General features: G+C 40.3%; 3 protein-coding genes across 6 annotated transcripts in view; 2 read left to right on the top strand and 1 right to left on the bottom strand.

Annotated features, from left to right (window-relative positions):
• The window catches only part of LOC128873857 (transient receptor potential-gamma protein), a 69452-nt gene extending 66108 nt beyond the window's left edge, over positions 1–3344 (bottom strand). For 3 of the 4 annotated variants that reach the window (XM_054117802.1, XM_054117803.1, XM_054117804.1), the window contains exon 1: positions 2928–3344. The gene's annotated coding sequence lies outside the window, so the exon portion shown is untranslated. The remainder of the gene's footprint in view (positions 1–2927) is intronic. The other variant, XM_054117805.1, reaches the window with a different exon arrangement.
• Positions 3345–5934: 2590 nt separating this feature from the next.
• LOC128873859 (probable tyrosyl-DNA phosphodiesterase) lies at positions 5935–8727 on the top strand. The gene is made up of 6 exons (XM_054117807.1): positions 5935–6099; positions 6176–6259; positions 6333–7458; positions 7554–8096; positions 8187–8388; positions 8464–8727. The coding sequence occupies exons 1-6, from the start codon at positions 6072–6074 to the stop codon at positions 8602–8604; spliced, it is 2124 nt and encodes a 707-aa protein (XP_053973782.1). The 5' UTR covers positions 5935–6071; the 3' UTR covers positions 8605–8727.
• Positions 8728–9041: 314 nt separating this feature from the next.
• LOC128873865 (protein THEM6) lies at positions 9042–16826 on the top strand. Its single transcript, XM_054117820.1, has 6 exons — positions 9042–9258; positions 10401–12009; positions 12222–12716; positions 14112–14326; positions 15202–15387; positions 15513–16826. Exons 3-6 carry the CDS (start codon positions 12560–12562, stop codon positions 15621–15623), a joined length of 669 nt encoding a protein of 222 aa, XP_053973795.1. The 5' UTR covers positions 9042–9258; positions 10401–12009; positions 12222–12559; the 3' UTR covers positions 15624–16826.
• The last annotated feature ends 222 nt before the right edge of the window (positions 16827–17048 follow it).

The raw sequence follows: 17048 nt of genomic DNA, 5'->3' as shown, positions 1-17048 counted from the left end.
CACTCACTCTCACACTCACTCTCACACTCACTCTCACACTCACTCTCACACTCACTCTCACACTCACTCTCACACTCACTCTCTCACTCTCTCTCTTACTCTCTCTCTCTCTCTCTCTCTCTCTCTCTGTCGTCCTTCTCGCAGCCCGGTATTTTAACGAGAATCTTTATGCAGGCCATTGAAATGGACGACTCGAGTCCGTGCACCTCTCGAAACAATCGAGCGAAAAACTCGTTTAAGAGATCATGCACAGCTACGTAAAAAAAGAAACAGATCAAAAGCAAAGAGGTGGAATTTTATATTACATTTCATCTAATATTATTATTGTAAATTTGATCGTTAAATCGTACAAAAATACAAAGACCTACACCTAGCTACAGTTTCGTCTAGGAACCGTTGCGTAAAACAATTTCAAAGAGCATAGATCATCGTGTTTTCTAGTAGTCGATGTTACGTGGAATTAAAAGTTTCAAAGGTCGAGCTCAAAGGTAGAAGCTTTCGTAAACGCGCAAATATCCTTGGGGAATGTCGACAAATTTTGTATAAATACGCGATCGATCAGAACCAATCCGCATTTACAGATTGAACTTTGTATACAAATCAAAGAATCTATGTTCGAATAAAATGTCAAAAGCCTAAGCTCGACGATGTTTTTCACGGACTAAAACCGGAAAAAGGCTTTATCGTAAAAACGTCTTGATCGTTGCATTGCTATTATTACTTTGTTCGGTAGATTATTCGTTCAAAAAATAAGAGGTTGCGTTAGGACGATGGAGTGGTGACAGAAAGTCGTTTCTTCTCCTTTATACGCTGTGAACAGATGTAAATGGCCGCTTCGCTCGAAGACGGATCTAAAGTACATACACCCCATTCCAATTCAAGGAGCTACCGTTTCTTGTACGTCGTCTTATGGGACGAGTTCCATTTTAAAAATTCTCATCGCTACACTCGACACTTTAAACGACTCCCATGGAAACATCCAAGCAGCATTTCTCGTTTAAACATGTTGATTAATAATTTAGGAATCGTTTAAAACGCATCGAAGAAACCCACGAAACTGACACGTTTATTTACGCTACTCGATTTAACGTGGAACAAGGGGCGGTTCGTCCAATTTACTTGCATCAAGATAAAAGTAGAATGCCGGTGATTACCGCAATGAATTTATTTATAGCGTGCCGTCTTTGGAAGCTTCGAACTCCCAGTTTTCAAGTAAGTTGCGTTTTACTTATAAATTGTTACAAATTGTTAATATTCCTATTATTTTTATACATCTTCAGCACAATTTATTCTATGATAAGTCCCTTATAGTTATCGAAGACGATCGCCAACATTTCCACGTGCAAACAGAAACATCGTTTAATACGTGCCAATAAAAATCCAATTTTCCCTAAACGAAGGACGTCGAGGACGAATAATTCGATAAACTCGTGTACGTCGAGGAAAATCGTTTTTTGGAAGTATTTCGCGCGGGATTATAGATCGAGCGAATAATTTGTCGACAAAAAAATGACATCGTATATCTGTCGACTCGGATTATGCGTTACGAGGTGGCCAGATATTTGATTTGTAATTTATACGACGAACAACGGTTTACGAGGGAACTATCCAATGCCAGTTAATTTGAACTAATGGGTGTATCGATACTCCAGGATGTTTTTACATCTTGACCGCGCACGTGTAAACGTTGAACTCGCACTGCTTTCAAATATATCGATATCCAGAAAATTTATGTCGTATAGCAATCTGACTCGTAACTTTCTAATAATACCTCAAGCGTGAATGATTCGAGGTGTTAGTAAACGGCAAAGTGACATTACTACTTGGTACAATCGAAGGAACAAGAAACTACGTACGCGTGTGTATACATTCGCGAAGAGGCATGTCGCTTAACATTCCTTGGGTCACGAGGAGGGATAAATTCGTTGAACGATTTTCCCGCGTTAACTCAACTAACGTAATACGAATACAATGATCCCTGGAATCCTTCTTGTCCCCCTCCACCTTTCGGAGGGTTGAAAACAAAGCGGTACAGATACCAAGGGACCCGAAACGTCTTTTGTTTCGAAAGTTACGAGATCCGCGAAGCATTCGATTCTAAACAATTGCTCGCAAGAGAAAACCTTTATAAATGGCTCGAGAAAAATGGACCACGGGAATAGTTTCAGGAGACCACTCGTCTGAATATTGAAGCGTTTCTCAAACTAGGATCGTGAAGGGTATGTTCGTGCATCCGGACATTTTCAACTCAAAACTTGTATGAAAACGCGAAGAAGAAAAGTGAAATTCGTGAAATACTGGAAAATTGTATTCGGCGTTTGACGAGCGTCCGGTTCGAACTTTAGCAGAATCTGGATGCAAGCTTTCGAAAACGAACGAGGGAAGTTTGCGAAGAACGCTGTACAAAAAATTACTCTCATTGTTCCGTTATACGGTTCCAACAACGAAGTGAAAACTTTTGTTTCTTGGAAAATTATAGTTGCATTGCCTCGAATACGAACTTGCCGAAGTAACTTCCAAGATTCGACGTAATTAGTTGTATACTCCGGCAAGAGAGTCGCGGCAGTTGTTAAAGCGTGCAACCGTTTCGAATGGAATAGAAACGATAAAAGTGGCGGTAGGTCAAGTGGAGGGTTTTCACCAACGACCGAACTCTCGTTCTATGCAAGGGGTCGGCAAACTTTCATCGAGAAAGACCAAATAGTAACAATTTTGGCCTTTGCGGGCGGGGAAGTAATATCGAGAAAGAGGTAATATCTACATGTATACTCGTAACGGCGAGGACTACATTCCGTTACCAGCGTACGTTGCATTGAAGTTTGACATTCTCATGATTTGGAACCACTGCGGGACGCGAATGGATGGTAGTTGAAAATGTTCAGCCAAGGATTACGTTAGGATTTTCGAAAAGAACGTTTCGAAATGACCTTGACTTTCCGGCATTTCCGGGCGGCGATGGATCTTGATTGCCTTCTGAGAGCCTCCAGAGGAAACGGCTTACCACGGGATCCGTTCTGGTAGACTCCACCACGGCACTACTTCTATACTTGACACTTGGGGTTCACCACGCGATCGAGGCAAGAGTATCGCCGTTCGACGCGGAAGAACCGCGCGGTCACGCGACGCCTAGATCAGCGGCCGTCGCCAGGGATACGCGGGGCGTAAATTTCTCCGAATGAGAAACCGGAAAGTCCGTGCACGTGCGCGAGACGTTCGACACAGAAACTAAGAGGCATTCGAGAGATTGTTGGTGGTGGGTAAACGACACCGGAAGTGATGCCGACACAGGTAACGTTAAAAGAGAATCGAAAAATGCCGACAACCCCCTCGGAAGAATCGTTCGCGGCGCGGTCTGGGCGGTGACTGAGCGGACCGAGCCGTCTCGTCGCACGGCATCTCTCCCACCCCCTTTCTCTCTATTTCGTTCTCTCTCCTACTCTCCGCATCCTGCAAGCCTGACGAATACCCACTTTTCGGTTCCTCTCCGTATCCGCCCTCTGCCTTTACCGCGTGACATTTAACTCTGTTACTATTTACTTCCTCACGGACGCGTTAAACACGCCGTCAAACTATCGTACTTCCACGATGCGTGTTTTCGCGTAACTCGTGAGTGATCAAGCGGGACTGACTCGAAGCTCGAGTTAACGTTCGCTCAAAAGGAATTACGGTAAAAATTCTTTACTCTGACGCCGACGCTTGGTTTACGAGAAAATCGACGTTGATGATACGTGGCATGTTTGCAGTTATATAGCTAACACATAACTAGAAGCATTCATCGAACAATGCACTATGGTTATCGTGTTTATATATAATCAACATTTGCAAGTTTCTCTAGTGTCTCGTGTGAACTGTCAGTTGTCATCGAACTATTACTACAACGAGATAGTAGATGCACTAATGGAAAACACGTCGATAAGATTCTAACTTTGGATGCCTAAAATGCTAATTACTCTTCTCTTCCTCACAATTACAGACAAGTTGGTAACCAAGTCTCGATCATTTGTTACGTAATACCTATTTATTATGCTTCGACGATATTTAAAGTTTTTTTTTTTATCCCACCCCGAAGTTATATCTAGATTACGTCATATGCAACCCCTTAACTTACCCGGAACCGAGTTAAATCAAGATTCCATCCAATATGCATGGATCACCGTACAACTTCTAGAAACATCGTGGGAAACACTTCAGTTGAAAATACTAGGTACGAAAATAGGGAAGAATCGATTCCAAGTAAATGCCGTTGTTACGTAGTAAATCGGGCGTAGTAAAGTTTTCTCACTGTTCCCATTGATTTGTGAATGACGTATACAAAAGTAAACAATTGTTTATCCGTTGAAATCCGAATGAATCTTTTTCAATAATTTAATCATTCCTAGTATAATAGTATCGGCCTTTCGACTCTATCTCAACTCCGATCGTCGTCTGAATTAGAAAGTTTTATAGAAACCGTGCAGTTAATCTGCCGCTTACGTTTTTACGAACAAGTTTGTTTCACTCCCGAAAGGGTTTCCATGTTTTCGAAAGTTCTCCCTCTAATTTCGCTATGCTCGAAAGAAGATCCAATGTTGGCCGCGCTTCCCAATTTGCAGTTCTTTAATTGTATCCAATTATTTTCATGAAATCGTGGTTAATATGCGCTCTCTCCGCGACGTTTTTAATTTAATCAATCCGATACTGTCGTGCCTAAGTAAATTATGCTCATGCATATTAAACGACCGATTTTTAAGATCGACTCATCTTTTATTCTTTGCGTCGCAACTAATTGTCCTTGGAAAATGGAAATTCGAGGGCGCAATTCCCTTTCGGGAGCCCGATCGTTGAACATCAGGCTGCGGTCGCGGAGTTTCCTCGTTGAAACTTGAGTACTCGACACGAGTTTGGTTAAGGACGCGCAGTTAGGCGGCGAGACGTTTTTAATCGTCCATCGCCGATTTTTATCATCGTTTCCCCTCACAAACTCGACTTTTTTTCTGGCCATTGAACTTTTCTCGCACCATTCAAGATTTCTTTGTCGAACTGCAAATACTAAGAAAACAGGGGCTTGTCTAAGTATAAAATGTACTACATCAGTTCATATAAATTTGTTGACCTTTAAATGCGCTCTGAGAATATGGAGCCTTGATGTACGTACTCCTTCTACGTGAACCTTGTTATGGTGCTAAAAACCGATAAAAGGTTCCACATTGCCAATAGTAATAAACTTTGCGATTCCGTCAATTCCAATTCCACTGACAAGAAGAGAAAAGCTAAATCGAGAAATAAATTTCTCAGTGGCAAACGAACAAAAATAGACGCAACGACCTTACGCCTGCGTTACCGTGCTGCCCGCGAGGTTGACTTACATCGCACGTTAACGTTTCACGATTACGTAACAATTTTTTTCATATACTCTGATGGTCAGACATGATTTAATTAAAATATACTTAAAATTTGATGTATCGCAAAGCTCTTTAATATCACTGTTGTGATCAATTGTCAAGCTCGTAGACTTAATTGCATCTTTTCATTTTTTTCAAGCGGCTATTCTAACAAGTATTCCTTTATTGTTTCCTTTATTTTCTTCACAGATCTTATTATTTGCGAGGTAAACCTTATCGTGGATGTTATAAGTTGAACGAAATTAGTCAACTAATTTTTCTCATTGTTCACAAACTTGCCGATTATAAAGACCGCGAAAACATGTATTACACGTGTCACTTTTTTCACTATAATTCTGTCAATTATAATATATTCTCATAGCATTTTAACACGTTATTATCGCAATGACTTGTACTTGACGTAAATTATTGCAAAATTTTAAACTTTTTTATACGTATTTCGTGTCATTTCCGCCAAATTGTTCGCAATTGAAATTAATTTCGATTTGAACTACGCTTGCGCTATTGTGATCGTAGTGACATCTAGTTTCCTCGTTTATAACTATAGATGGTAACTTGTTATTTTCTGATAACAATGATAACATATTGAGAGTAGAACTAAGCAAAACGTGTAATTTTACTGTATTACGTGCAAGTTTGCAAATTACCTACGTTTAATTATTTGCTCTACAAGGATAAGTGTAATACGAAATGGCATCCAGTTCTTCCAGTAACGATGGTAAGAGAGTTTAATTGATATTAAGGTTAAAATTTAGTTTTATGTGATTTAAAAAATTTGGAATATTTCATGCAAGGTTTAGTTAAGAAATTGTGCCCCTACATGGAAAAATGTTATCGAAAAAATCCAATTCATTTCAAAGAAATGTCACATCCCCATTGTGAGTAGTAAATATGTATTTGTTTACAACTCTCTAATAAGTGTATCCACATAGTAAACATCTTTTGTTTTAGTGGAAAAAATTGTAGTAAATTATTTAGAAACAAAGATACCAGATGATCTTGATTTTGAATGCTCCGACCGATCGCTTTTAAAGGATCAGTTAAATGTTTTGCGAATGGTAATGATCAAAGAGAGAAATAGCGGTACAAGCAGTTTGTCAACTGTGGCAAAAGTTCCAGATTCAGAAGTTGTTGTTACATATTGTAGCATTTTGAGTAAAGATAATGTTGTCACACAGAATTTAAAAGATAAAGTAGAAAGACATAAGCAAATAATGACTGAAAGAAGGGAGAATAAGTTGAAGGGAATGGATGAACAAGCAGAAGCGCTTTCTAGATGTTGTACCAGTAACGTTAAAAATAACATAGACAACAGTAAAGTTTATACGATGAGGCAGGAACTCGACAGTCTCAAAATAACAGAGGGAGGAATGGGAGGGGATAATTCTCTACAAGGAACAAAAAGAAATAATAGTTTTAATACCGATGAAAGCGAAAGAAAAAGATCAAAATCGAGTAATAGCGAATATCGTGACAATGTTAAAGAATCTACACAAAGTACAGATATAAATTCAAGTAGTGGCCAGAGTTCTAGTTCATCCAAGCAATCTTTGATTGAAATTTTCCAATCGTGTAAGTCTGCAAAGGCTAAAGATGAAATCAGACATAAAGTTATTAATATGATGAAACAACAAGGGCTTCGTGTATCTGTGGTTGAACCAGGATACTTTGACATAAAATATGCTCTTTCAGCACCGTATCACATATTTTTTACAAGAATTCAAAAATCAAAAGCAACATACGACCAACGGTATTCCATAACGTTTCCTGAAATTTTAGACAGAAGTTTGGGAGAAATTGTATCTAGTTTGCAAATAAATTTTATGGTCGATGTTGGCTGGTTGTGCCTACAGTATTTGTTGGCTGGCCAATCTACAGATATGATGATTTTATTTGGAGAAAGGGTAGATACAGAAAAAGTAGGCTTAAACATTACCATGATACCTGTAGAAATCCCAACAAGGTTTGGTTGTCATCATACCAAAGTCATGATTCTAAAATACAAAGACGATGGCATACGAGTCGTTGTGTCTACCGCGAATTTATACATGGATGATTGGGAGAATAGAACGCAAGGGTTGGTGAAATAATTTTAAAATTGATTTTGCATTTGCTTGTTACAAAGAAACAGCCTTAACGCGTATACCGTTGATTGCATTTTGTCCTGATCAGACTTTGGATATCGCCGCACCTTCCACCGCTTCCAGAGTCGGCAAATACCACCGATGGAGAATCACCTACAGGTTTCAAAAAGGATTTAGAACGTTATTTATCTAAATACAGACAACCAGTTTTAACAGAATGGATCTGTGCTATCCGAAGAGCAGATTTTTCAGCGGTAAACGTATTCTTCCTAGCTTCGGTTCCTGGTAGTCATAAAGATATGGATTACAACTCTTGGGGTCACAGAAAATTAGCTACTGTCCTTTCTAAACATGCCACGCTACCTCCAGATGCGCCACAATGGCCAATCATTGCTCAGAGTTCCAGTATCGGTAGCTTAGGTCCAAACTATGAGAGTTGGCTTCTGAAAGAAATCGTACCTTCTATGTCGAGAGAGACGACATCGGGACTGAAGAGTCATCCGAACTTCCAATTCATTTACCCTTCTATAAACAATTACAAACAAAGTTTCGATTGTCAGGTTGGATCTTGTTGTTTACCTTACAGCCTCCAAACCCATTCTAAACAAGAATGGGTTGAATCTTATTTATAGTAAGTCTTCATCATTTAAACATTTGTATTATACTAATGCTTGATGACGTTTAGGTGGCTATTTTTTTAAACATTTCATGAATTTTCTAGTCAGTGGAAGGCTACGCACTCGGCAAGAGATAAAGCGATGCCTCATATTAAATCTTATACAAGATTGTCGCCCGACTTTAAGAGAATCCCTTGGTTCGTTCTCACCAGTGCCAATTTAAGCAAAGCTGCGTGGGGAACGGCTAGGAATTCGCATTATATTATGAGTTACGAAGCCGGTGTTATATTTATTCCTAAGTTTATTGTATGTAAAAGCATCGTTATTCAACATTAACATCACCTAGATAAAAGTATTCAAATATATCCATTCATTTTGTAGATCAAGGGATCAACGACATTTCCGATTAAAGAAGAAGAAGCGGGAGTACCAGTCTTTCCCATTCCATACGATAGACCTCTAACCAAATACGAGCCTGGAGACAAGCCTTTTGTCATGGATATCTTCGACGGTCGTGATTAAGTGTCCAGTATTTGATAACTTACAAAGTACTGAACTTATACCCAAGTATTTGTGTATATTTTTAAAGATGTAATGTACAAGAGAACTTTTATAATAAATAACATAGTAATTCCTCTTATAGTATTTTGACTTATTAAATGTTTTAAGAAAAATCTTAATCGCATTGCTAGGTCGATCGTTATCTGTTTCGCCATTACTAAATTCAGAAAATGGAACGTTTGGTGTCTGTTCGTAGACAATGTTTACGACATCGCAAATTCTCACAATGCGCGTGACTTCTTTTCTCGAGTTGTTTCTGTACCGATTTCGTGGTCGCGCTCGTTCGTGGGCCATACGAACACGTTTTCCATAAAACATCAGTAGGAAAGCGTTTCCTGGTCAGAATCTTTCAGTCGCGGCGTCGTGTCGCGTCGCGTCGCGTCGTATCGTTAGTGCATGCCTCGCCTTCAAACAACGTTTAACGAAGCTATGCTTGATCTTTTCTCTACGCAGCAATTACACACAGTATACTCACGCATGATTTGCAAGATGAGCCACGCACAATCCAGACTACCGGTTTATAGCTACCCTTGAAACGAATATGGACGAAGGATCAGCGGAGGGACAATATTTTCGCCGATCGCGAGGTGTGCCATTCAACGACTGTCCAAACAAGTAAGACCGGTATCTATGCAAATTTGCGATAAGAACCGCTCCTTTTGTAAGCTCGTAACGTCTTTTCCGTGTCATTTTGAGAATTGCCGTATCATTCTGGAACAATTAAATACGTAGTACAGTCAAATTAACCAAATTTTTTCTTCGATTCGTTTCTATTAGGGAAACTGCATGCCTCGCAAATCGTTAAGGTACTTGTCCGTTTGTACTTGTCTTGTCCCGTATCTAAGTTTCCTCGTCAAAAATTACATAACAATGTAAACATTGCTTGCGGTCCTCAGTAAACAAACGCGACCGCTTCCAAGAAACCATTTCGCTGGTGTTTCGGGCAACGCCTTGTTATGACAAATTTGTACATACGTATCATCGACAGTCCCAATATATTGTTTTGGTTTTGCGTCAGTATTTGCTCTTTAACGTCCTATGGCAATAAAGTAACGTTTTATTAATAAATATCGAGGAAGCCTACGTTCAATTATTTTTATAAATAATCTGCGTAATATTCTACCGAGTGTGTTAGTAAACGTCACATGTTTCATGGATCAACGCGCGAAACCAGAGAAGGACAAGGACGGTAATTTTCAATTCCTTTTTGTATCTTTAATTCGTGCAACTTTCACTTTTGCACTGAAAAGTAAATATCGGGAACTGATGCCCAGTTACGAAACTGCACAAATATTCGTTGATTCGACCTAAGAATGATGCCATGTTACGTTGCTATTACTTTCCCGACTAAGGGAGAAACTACCCCTTATATTTATATCGAAGCCACATATTTCACTTGTAAATATTTTTTAAACTACCGACAAATATCTTTAGCTACCAACACCGACAACACGCGGAAAGCCAATTACCTTTTATCAATATTTTTCATTTAATTAAAATACACAATCTTGTACGTCACTTTCACAGTGAACGGCACGTACGTATAGGTATATCAAAAGGTGTTACGTAATTAGATGAGCGTATTAGCAAATTAACGACTAACTATTAACAATGACCATACATACATATATAAAATTGTATTAAAAAGAAACCATTCTTAGATCATATTTGCGTAACAGATTCGAGTAATCGCTAACATTCACAGTCGATAAAGTCGATAGAAAGAGTTGTTCTGATCATCATTCATTTTGTTTTAGTAGTTTTTGCAATACCGTTGCCTACGAACAACAACAGAGTTCGGTTTTCCATTAAACCAAACGGCAAGGATTCTGACGTCAACGCGCGATGAGGCTTCGTCTCCCCCCAGGAGAGCCGGCTTCATGGTTGGATGTCCTCGGCGCAGCTGCGACTTCTGAAAAGGGACGTCCCGGCGCGGCGCCCCTGACGCCGACGGCGACGACGAACCCGGGAAGACGTCGATCACCAGTCTGTGAGATGTCGTCGACACGAACGGACACTTTGTAGCCGCCCTCGTCGTCCACGCGTTTCCGTGTTTGTGTTTCGTTGTGTGAAGTTCGTGGAGAATGTGCGGATAGCGGATACGTGCCGTGAACAGTCACCGCAGACAGGGTCGCGCGTCCTCGGCCTTTCCGGTTGGTAAGCTATCGACAGGCATTTGCGACCATTGATTCGCGACAACCTCTGCTAAGAGCTTAAAGAGCGATCAGAACGATAAGAAGATCACAAGATAAGAAACGATAGTCTTAAATCGAGAAAGAGCATCGGCATACTGGCGCATTGCGAACCTTCAGACAGAACACCGCAGTCTCGGAGCGACATTCTCGTACAACACCACGAACAGGGAACGTGATTCGCTTGACAATCGTCGAAACTCCTAAAGGGGAAAGTATCGAAAGTAGGTTTCCCTCGAAATTTTGGATCGTCGCGTTATCGAATCGCCTGATTGGACATGGGCAAATTTCTTATCTAGATGCAAATTTTACATGACAGATATAGTAGACGTCATTTTTATTGATTTTCAAGCAATACAGACGTATAGATTTATTTTTCAGCGTTTCGATATAGTAAATTAAAATTCGAGCTGTAGAATGAAATCATTACAGTTATTCAAATATAAATTGCGAATGACGAATAAACGATAAACGATTTTGTATACATTATTTCTTTAATAAAAGTAACAATCTCCAACTCGTACAACCAAAATGAATTTTACATGAAAAAAATAGTAATTTATTTCTATAACAATGTTTCTATCCGTTATCTATTATCGAGATTAAACTCTGCCTATCTTTGTCGTCGTATCGCACCCGTGCCACGGTTCTGTTCCAACAAATATTCTCGGAAGAGTTTCCCATCGTATTCCCCTGCTTCCTGTCGCGATTCGTCACTGTAGCTGTTCGCGCATCGACGAAGAATACAACTATTACCGGCATCGCAGGATGTAAGATCATCGATACCTATTTTTATCGTCTCGTTCGTCCGTCGACGATCCACAGATCCACTGCCAGCTGGCAAAAACGTCGCGATTTCGTCGAATCGTGGTGTTTTCTAACATTTGTCACTTCGTTTGTTTAGAACAACCTTTCGCAAAACTTTTCGTGGGATGTTAGCGTTTCGTTCGATACGAACGAGTGTTTTGTGAAAAATTAAAACGAATAATTATCTTTAAAAATGAAATAGATCTGAGCATTAATTATACGTTTTCATTTTGGAGATCAATACAAACGAATGAAAATACTCCGTGACTCGTCAGTTTAGGAGAGACTGGTTTAGCGGGATAATCACGAGCCGCCGCGGTTGTGCTTCCAGATGTAAACAAGAAACCGCCCGAATTGTTTTGCATCGGTAAGCAAACGTATTAGATTAATCACTGGGTGATTACGTCGTGTTATTTCATTATTGTACGTGTAGCCTTCAAGATAGTAAAACTCTGCACTTCGACCAGTGGAATCTTCCGTGTGCACGATGTTAATGACAAACACACGCAGCTATTCCCATAGAAGTGTAATGACGTTTGTCACAGGCGTTTCATGACTTCGTCATTTATCATGTTCCAGAGTTTCAAGTACCTGTCGATAGATAAGAGAACGTTAAAGGAATACTTTTTCATGGTTCATGGTTCATGGTTGCATGGTTGCACGGTTGCACGATCCCGACTCGAACCTCCAAAATGAGACTCTTAACGATGCGGTGGTACGCATGTGATCTATTGTCATGTTAGCCAAACGGCAAGGCACTGGGTTGGCGAGAAACGAGCCACGAAACGCCGTCCAACTCGACCACGAATCGATAAAGAGAAGCGTGGCTTCCCGGCGGTGGAGAAATTCCAAAGTCTGACCACGCGGGTTTCCTTCCTGTGCTGTTACGGGGTGGAAAGGAAAAAGCTTTCGTCAGGATGATCACCTGCTGGATCTTGACCGGCGTCTTTGGGACCATCGTGTTGCTGTACGGCTTAATAGAGATTCACTACTTTCTGCGCATGTTCTTCACCGTCTTCTTCGCGCGTTTCTGCAAGAAAAAGGTGCACATTCTTGACGAGACAACCGTCTATGGTACGTTGATCCCTTGCATAGAAAAGTGATTGATAGCCTGGTGATTTCATATATTTATAGCGAAACGTATGTGGTTTTTTCAAGTAAATTCCTTAACGTTAACTCAAGTTCAAATAAACAAAGTTGGTACAAGCCTGTAACATCGATATTATCGATAAATCCGAAATCTAATTACGAGTAATTTAGCTCCAACTTCTTCGGGACGACGATTAACGTAAATTGTTTTCCGTTAATAGTATAATTGGCATACAGTATATGGATAGAGGAATAATTTTCAACGTCTAATTGCGTCGAATACAGGATTTGCCGAACAAATGTTATCAGTAATCTAAAATGAAACGTCATCTCTGAAAATTCCTTTTCGCGTTGCTTCTGCGAGGATATCGATACCGTAGAATTATAAGCACTACACAAGCAAAACGTCATGTTCGAGTAAGCAAAGATTCCACGAATATGCGTTTAAGGCTCCTTCTTGTGTACACGTAAGCCCAGAATCCTTACAATTCAGCTACTTATCTTGGTCTCGTTCCCGTAAACCTTGACCTACCATGCGCGAATCAGTTGGCCGTCCGGTTGCTCGTGTCGCAAATCCGCGCTAGTATTGATTGTGTAGGGTGCTAGCGTGGCTAAATTCTGCAAAGCTGAACCAGCAATGGGCCAAAACGTAAACATGGTGAATTTGGCAGTTGACGAGTCTGCACTTGTTTCGTCGGCATCGGTGTGGTCGTTTCGCGCGATGGTGGTCTTGAGGAACGTTCGCCGTGAACGTTCATACACATCTTTGTCACGCCACGTGCCTGCCACGAGGAATAATAATAAATCCTCGGAACGTTTAGTATGCCTGTATATTCCAACGAATGCTAATCTTTTATTTATTAGTCCTTGTAACGGACGAGGAAACCAACCGATTCGCGTTTCTTCCACACACGTTTTCGAATCCGTGTGTCTGGCTTCGAGCTTCCATTCAATTTGATCGCGTTAATGTTTGCAACATTGATTTAACCGAAGTTGCCCGAATATCTTGCGATGGGGCACGCGACCTGGATGTATAAATTTTCGCGTCTTTAATTCCCTTAATACTTGATACCGATCGAGGTCGAATAATTTTTTACAGGTAAAATTAATTTCTGTTTTTCACCGCGTGATTTTTGATTTATAAACTTACATTGGTTGTTTCGTAACGTTTGAATTAGAAGAAGACGATTAGTTCGCTCTCTAACTCTGTTCAATTCTCATTCTGTTCGCGATGTCGGATCGCGTCCCCGGCCTTCGAGAATTCCTGTGTAATTTGCGACTTTGATCTTTGAAACAAAAATATTATAGTAAAATCATAAATCACTTGTGTTGTCCCATTGCATGCGCGCTCGACGTTGCTCTAATATTTGATTTTCTTAGGCATTTGCACCACCACGGACGTGGATACGCTCCTTTATCACATGAACAATGCGAGGTACCTTCGCGAGCTGGACTTTGCCAGAGCAGACTTCTACGAGAGGACGAGTTTGTACCGCGAAATCTGTTCCCAAGGATCAGGTGTCGTGCAAGGTGCAGCGACCATTCGTTATCGTCGATTCCTCAAGCCTCTATCTATTTTTAAAATAACATCAAAGGTATGCGCTCTCTTCGTTTGTTCGTATCGTAATACCGAGCCACCTTTGTTGAATTCATAAAAACCATCGATATTTGTTTTCGATCATTTCCTGGAAACGTAATAAAGCTCTTTTTATTTTCTGTTTGTTATTGCGATCGTGTGAAGCATACTCTAGTCAAATCAAGAGTTATCGAATAAACAGAATCGTTGACTTTTGTCCTGCAAATGGGGAGAGTAAATTGTTACGTGAGTCGTTCATTATGATAGCGGTGTAAATCCATTAGAAAACAAAAATAGAGTATTCGTTACGCAATATTAAAAGGCATATTGATTTTGTCTAAAGAACAGCTTCAGTGTCGTAATATTTTCTTACGAATGCGTCGACATAAGTTCAGTTGTTGAACAGAATAAGACAAATATTCGTTGCGAATGTAACTTAAATCTACGAACACGAATGCTTTTATATTTCGACAGTAGGATTGTTACATTTGACATAATACGAGTAAATTACCAAACATGAATATCATCCTGAAACAAAGGAACGTGGACTTATACCACTTTCATACCGACCAGTTCAGATTTGCCTCCTGTTTCGTTTAGCGTCGGCGCCGGCGCGCTGGTGGCGTCGTTGAAATCGAAACGATTCTTCGACAGCGACAGGCCGCGTTAATTAGACATTATAATTTTGTATCCATTCGACGACCGTATGACTCACCGAAACGGAAAGTGTACTCCATCCTTCTCGTTATCAATTTGATCGCAGCGCACGCGGAATATATAATAAAATATATAATAATAATAATAATCTCTAAAAACTGCGCGTCAATTTTGGTGGTTTGTAAAACATAAAGTACAAACGGAGAATGATCACATTTTCTATTTGCTTTCTTGCAGATCATATATTGGGACGAGAAGTCGGTATACATGGAGCACCGATTCATCACCCCCAACGACGGTTTTATCAGGGCCATCGCGATTTGCAAACAGAGAGTTCTGGACTGCAGCGCAGAGGCAGTTATTGGCTCCCTCATGGAACGAGGTGTCAAGCAGAATGGCAGCGTCGAGGCGGGCGTGACTCAGGTGCAAATCCCAATTTTTAAACCAACTCGAACGATTAGAATCTACCGTTTCCAAAAACATGGAGGAATTCCTCCTTCCTTTGTTTACGCATAGTTGCCGTAAATTAATTAAAGCATACGTTTCAGATACCTCACGTGAGGCCGCAGATGCCACCGGAAGTAGCTAGGTGGCTGGAGAGCAACGAAATCTCATCGGCGCTTCTTCGTCAGGCCCCGGCAGTGACGACAAACTGCTGACAAAGAGAGGACACGCCGTCCACCGCGAACGGCGTTGTTCCCGCTACCGTCTGCGCGACCACAACTGTATAAGGGTCGGGTGTTCGATCTATTTTAGAGATCGCCTCTAAAGTGACTCGTGCTATAGCTTTGAATCAATTTTTTAAGGACGAAACGGTGTGAACGATCGTTACGCTTAAAACTTTTATTGATCGTACTCCTCGATCGTCTCTACCCAAACATTGATTCAACGCGAAGATCAGAAGCATAAATGTATACACGGTGTCAAAGGAAGTACCTTCCGATCAGTGGGAACCAAAATATAGAGTACAAAGACGGATAGACGTGAAACTATTTTGTTACACGACAGTGTGGTTTCCGATCGTGACGTTGCCTCTTTACACGCGAAGAATAAACGTATCCATGGACGATCCTATGCTTCAATGGATACCTCTAGGAAATATGTTACGAAAGCTGCCAGGCAACCGTAGAACCAAGTGCCAGAGTGACTTGAAAGAAGATTGAATCGAGGTCGATAAAAATGTACTTCGATGGAGCTTCCAAAGCTTGAAAGATCGCCTTTGTCGAATAATCTTTGTTAAAAGTTACCGTGATACACGTGGCGTTATTTACATTTTTTATTATATGCGCGATTGGCGTCGGTAATGACGAAGGATAGCCGAAATGCAACAATCTGTATTATGAAAGCGTGGAGATACCGGTGTTTATATGTATTTATATTAAGTTGAACGCAAGAACTTTTTGTTCGACTTAATAAAATGCACTGGACGTGCCTTTATATAAATCATGATATTATATTTTCAGCTTTACGGTTGTCGTGCTTGTAACCTGTCCAATTATCGTCGTTTCAATCCTTTCATTGCATTTTTAGCGTTAGAATATTTGTCGAATCACAGTCGAATCTGTATAATATTTACGACCGATTCTTTAAATAGTACATAATATTCGTTACCGACGCCATTTGCACCGTTGGATCCGTAAAGTTTAATCCATCGGATTTTGGATTAAATCGGCATTGTAGTACGATTAAGTAGCCGACGACGTAATCAGTTTCGACAGTTGTAGCATTGCGCGCGTACGCGCTGGAAGACATTACTATACTTCTAGTTAATAATAATGTCACTGTGTCAGATAATACTGTGTTGATAATCATGTCGTTGAACCACTGTCCAGAAGAAGGAATAAATATTCTTTAGATGGGGATTATGTTTTACTTCAAATATTATATAATTATCGTACATTTATCTCGCACCTTCGATCTTTTTTTAAAAAGTTCTTGGTTCGTGCAAGAGCCCATCACAGTTTAGTAAATATATGAATTGTGATTTAAGGAATGACTTGATTTCATATTGTTCCGCTAAGGACTCTGCATTGTATGCGGATAATAAATGCTTGAATATTGCATGTAAAGATTACTACTGTGCA

The sequence above is a fragment of the Hylaeus volcanicus genome, chromosome 3 (genome assembly GCF_026283585.1).
Source record: "Hylaeus volcanicus isolate JK05 chromosome 3, UHH_iyHylVolc1.0_haploid, whole genome shotgun sequence".
NCBI classification, from domain to species: Eukaryota; Metazoa; Arthropoda; class Insecta; order Hymenoptera; family Colletidae; genus Hylaeus; species Hylaeus volcanicus.
The sequence above is the reverse complement of the archived record's forward strand: the minus strand, read 5'-3'. Positions and strand labels throughout refer to the sequence as shown.

Coding starts and splice junctions, on each gene's coding strand:
- LOC128873859 (XM_054117807.1), top strand. CDS start 6,072: ATGGCATCCAGTTCTTCCAGTAACGATG. Junction 6,100..6,175: donor CAGTTCTTCCAGTAACGATG/GTAAGAGAGTTT, acceptor ATTTCATGCAAG/GTTTAGTTAAGAAATTGTGC. Junction 6,260..6,332: donor AGAAATGTCACATCCCCATT/GTGAGTAGTAAA, acceptor CTTTTGTTTTAG/TGGAAAAAATTGTAGTAAAT.
- LOC128873865 (XM_054117820.1), top strand. CDS start 12,560: ATGATCACCTGCTGGATCTTGACCGGCGTCTTTGGGACCATCGTGTTG. Junction 12,717..14,111: donor TGACGAGACAACCGTCTATG/GTACGTTGATCC, acceptor TGATTTTCTTAG/GCATTTGCACCACCACGGAC. Junction 15,388..15,512: donor TCGAGGCGGGCGTGACTCAG/GTGCAAATCCCA, acceptor CATACGTTTCAG/ATACCTCACGTGAGGCCGCA.